The sequence below is a fragment of the Priapulus caudatus genome, unplaced genomic scaffold (genome assembly GCF_000485595.1).
Source record: "Priapulus caudatus unplaced genomic scaffold, Priapulus_caudatus-5.0.1 Scaffold12, whole genome shotgun sequence".
In the NCBI taxonomy this organism is placed as follows: Eukaryota; Metazoa; Priapulida; class Priapulimorpha; order Priapulimorphida; family Priapulidae; genus Priapulus; species Priapulus caudatus.
This window is the reverse complement of record NW_014577073.1, coordinates 544,816-548,932: the sequence shown is the minus strand read 5'-3', so window position 1 is coordinate 548,932 and position 4,117 is coordinate 544,816. Positions and strand designations below refer to the sequence as shown.

At 49.9% G+C, this 4,117-nt stretch overlaps 1 protein-coding gene across 1 annotated transcript; it reads left to right on the top strand.

Annotated features, from left to right (window-relative positions):
- The first annotated feature begins 846 nt into the window (after positions 1-846).
- LOC106807864 (histamine H2 receptor-like) lies at positions 847-2,073 on the top strand. Its single transcript, XM_014810356.1, has one exon. The coding sequence runs from the start codon at positions 847-849 to the stop codon at positions 2,071-2,073; it is 1,227 nt and encodes a 408-aa protein (XP_014665842.1).
- The last annotated feature ends 2,044 nt before the right edge of the window (positions 2,074-4,117 follow it).

Below are 4,117 nucleotides of genomic sequence, written 5' to 3'. Positions count from 1 at the left end.
CCGTGCTCAAGGCACAACCTATCATCACAAAGCAGCGAGCGCTCACCATTAGGCAGCCGCCACGACGCCATTTTGAATCACGACGAGAAACCGACAGAGCAATGCGAAATTTAATATGCAAGCCATTAGCGACACCTGTGACGAAAATTACCTTTCCGTGCGCGTGTGTATTAGGTATTGTGGGTATTAGGGAAGCCACCCGCGTTCGCGTTCATATTGGATAACATCGTATATTGTAATGTTTCTGCTTATGATACGGTATCGCGTAGCGCGAGCTAATCCTGCTGAGTGCGATGACCAGCGCTAATCTAGCATCATGATATGTTTACAGGCTCGTGTCGCTATTGTTCGTCTGCCCAGGTGAGTGTCGCACGTGAAATGGACTCGTGGACGGGAAATTCTAATCTACATTCGTTTCTGTCGCATGTGTTTTTTAACCGAAAAAATGCGAATTGCGCACGTTATACCTCTCACAGCTGGACGTGGGTGCCGCCTCTCGCATTTCATCGCCTAATTGCAGCGCGAAAAGTTTTCACCTGCAAAAAGTATGATCGACGCTAGGATGTCACAATTGGGTGATGTGTCTCGCGAGAGCTAACGTGATTCGCTCGTCGGCGCATGGTGGCGAAACGCGTCGGCGTGCATGCGTCGTCTCGCAGCGACGCCGCCCGCCGCACACCTGCTCGGCGATCGTCGACGACGACATCATCCGTGCGAGGCGCCATGAAGAAGTCTGTTGACATGAACGAAACGTGGTTCAACGCGACTAAGGACGGTGGAGGAGGACAAGAAGGAGACGGAGGAGGAGGAGGAGGAGGAGGAGGAGGAGGAGGAGGCGAATTCAAGATGCGCCTATCGCTGAGCTTCATCTATGGATTCCAGGGTGTTCTCTCCGTGTTCTGTCTGTTCATCATCGCCACGAACACAGTCGTCATCGTCGCCGTGCGTCGCTTCAAACGGCTGCAGAACTTCACCAACTGGTTCGTCGTCAACCTCGCTGTCACCGACCTGCTGGTGGGCGTCAACGTTGCCGTCACCTTCCCGCTGACGACGTTCCACGTCGAGCGCGCCACGTGCCTCGTCTCCGTCTTTCTCGGCTTAGTGCACACGACCGAGTCGGTCATCATGCTGCTCGTAGTCACTGTCGAGCGCTTCATCGCCATCAGCTGCCCGATGAGCTACAAGCTCTGCTTCAACCCGCGCTCCGTGCGGCTGATGATCGCCGCCACATGGCTGTACTCGGTCGCCGTGAGCACGCCGACGCTGTTCGCCGACACGTACGCCGACGTCGGCCGCTGCCTCTCCGAGATGGTCGTCAATAAGCTGGCGCTGTACGTGCTATTCGTCCACCTCATCGTCATCATGGTGGCGATGTCGTCGCTCTACGCGCACATGTACACCGTCGTACGGCGGCGCCACCGGCGTCGGCTCGCCACGACGACGTCGACGCGTCGGCGGGAGCACGCGGCGCGCTTCCAACGCTGGAACCGTACGGCGAAGCTGATGTTGATCGTCGTCGTCGCGCACGTCGTCTGCACGCTGCCGTACGTGCTCAACTCGCTCGTGCTTGCCGTGCGCGGATACTCGGCCGCGTACGCCGCCGGACGCCGTATCACGATGATGATGGTCTTTCTCAACTCGGCCGTCAATCCGTGGATCTACGCATACGTTAACGACGAGTTCCGCACGGCCTTTCGCGAGCTGCTGTCGTGCGGACGCGCGTCGGCGTCTGCCGTCGTCCATCCCGAAGTCCCGCACTCGAACGTCGTCCGTCCGATCACGGAGGTCACGCCGTCTAGCGTCCGCGCCGCCGCGACCAGCTCGGCTACCATGCAGAGCGCCATCTCTCGGCCGTCAGAAGCCGTCGGTTGCCAGGTGGCGCCTGCGGATGTAGCAAGCGACGCCGCTGATGACGGTCGCGCGAGCGTCAGCGCAAAGACCGGAAATTTGCTAGCCGTACCCGTCGTCTGTCGCGAGATCTCGCGTGTCGATGCCACGCACGCAGGCTGCGATGTTGGTTGCGTGGGGCCACCTGGCGGCGACGACATTAATCCAGTAGATATAAATACATAATATATATATATATATATATAATTATTTTATTAGTAATACAATGAAATTTATTTCATTACCATTACTCATATGATTTGTAACACGGTCTTGTTACCCACGCTAGTGGACGAAAAGGATATTTGATGTGCTTACGTGATATCTTATATAATCGAAAATGGAAAACTACCCACGTTGTTATCATCTTAGATCTTCACGTCTAAAAATGCATGCTTGTGGCAAAGACGCACAAACATAACCATGGTGACAGCGGTATCACTGAGCAATGGAACGTGCGGTGCAGAACCTAGAACAGCTGATTGCGAACGAAAAGTACATTTGAAGCGATTTTTTCGAATTTTACATTATGCGTAACCCTTATGTATCAAACTATCGTTGTGTTCATTGTGCACATATTCGCTATTTTATGTTTTTATGAAGGCTTTCTTCAATTTACGAAAGTATACTGTAACGTACCGTAGCTCACGCCGTTGTCACCAACCATTTATAAAAACCAATTCGATCACGTAAACGGACTGCAGCTGAATTTACGAGAAAAGCTGGCTGGATTCTATTACAAACTTGGTAAAGTTTTACACAATCTAGATCTGTTGGCTTCTACTATTGGTAATTTCTTGCAAAAGGCTGATTTTATTGCAAACGTTGCTGCTACCTGCATGCCTGCCCTGATTTTCGCACATTTTTAGATAGACTACTTTCTCTTTTTAGACAATGTAATAAAACTTATATATTATATATTGTAAAAGTATAAAATGTAATAAAAATTACACATGAATAAAAAGTGCAATAAACGTTTTGCGGTGTATATGTGGGTTTCTCTTATATACGTCCAGAAATACACCGGCCTGAACATCATTATTGACGCGCAAACTATAGACAGACAGCTGTGTGATCCCCCCCCCCCCTTCTAGATTATTCAGCGTAGTATCACGGTAAGCGTTGAATAACTAGGTAGAGGTATTAGCAAGAGTCCATAATAGAGGCTTTTCTATTGCGGACTCTTGGTATTAGGTATCTAGGTAGAGTATATATAATAGGTAAGCGTAGAAGGCGTCACTGGCATTTTATTAGCAAAATGTCAGTATGAAATGTAAAATTTGTGGTATCCCGGCTGAAGATGCACAACCATGCATTTGTATTGCATCTCATTGAAGACTATCCTCCGTCTCGTTCATCGATAATTGATATTGATATTAATAATTGATATTAATTGAATCTCAGCTCGGGTCCATCATGAGCATCGTGCTTGTTTTTCTAAGATAGGAGTAGTGACAAGTTATGCTTGGAAATTTTCTTGATCTTGATCGTATTGTTCGCATCATTGTGCGAGGTTCCGTGCATGCGTCTTCGCTCACATTCGCATCATTGTGTAGCGATGCTACGCGCGAGCTAGCATTACGCGAGCTCACTAAATTATTCAGGGCGCCTATAGCAAGCAGAGATGTCGCACACAGAGCAAGTATAGAGGTGTCTAATAAACTGACCAGATAGCGTGGTCGACAGATGGAGTGCGGGGAGGGGGCACGCGGTGCACGCGAAGCAACGTTTGTTCGCAGGGCGCATAGGGATGCGACCTGGCGAAGCTCAGGAGGTGAGAAGATAATGCCCGGATGTCGGTCACGAAGTCCGGGCTCATATAAAAGGCGCGCCGCGCTTGGACCGGGAGAACTCCTCTCCCCATTGTTTCACCCAACTGTTGTATTGCACGTTCCCTGTACGCATTACAGCTTATTTGTAAATCACTGTTGTCATGGCTTATAATATATACGTGTTTGTAGTACGTTACGCCTCTAGTTCGTGTTTGATTTGTGTTTTACACTACCGTTACTCATTACCCGGTACCCGCTATACGTCACGCCAAGTACAACCTTACATTTGGTGCCTTCCCTAAGGAACTTGTGGTCTATGTAGTGCACACGTGTTTCCGTCATTCCACGCCGATCAGTGTGCGAGGTTCTATGCGTCTTCGCTCACATTCGCATCATTGTGCGAGGTTCTATGCGTCTTCGCTCACATTCGCATCATTGTGCGAGGTTCTATGCGTCTT

Excerpts from the sequence above, each read along its gene's own strand:
- LOC106807864 (XM_014810356.1), top strand. The coding sequence starts at position 847 with ATGCGCCTATCGCTGAGCTTCATCTATGGATTCCAGGGTGTTCTCTCC.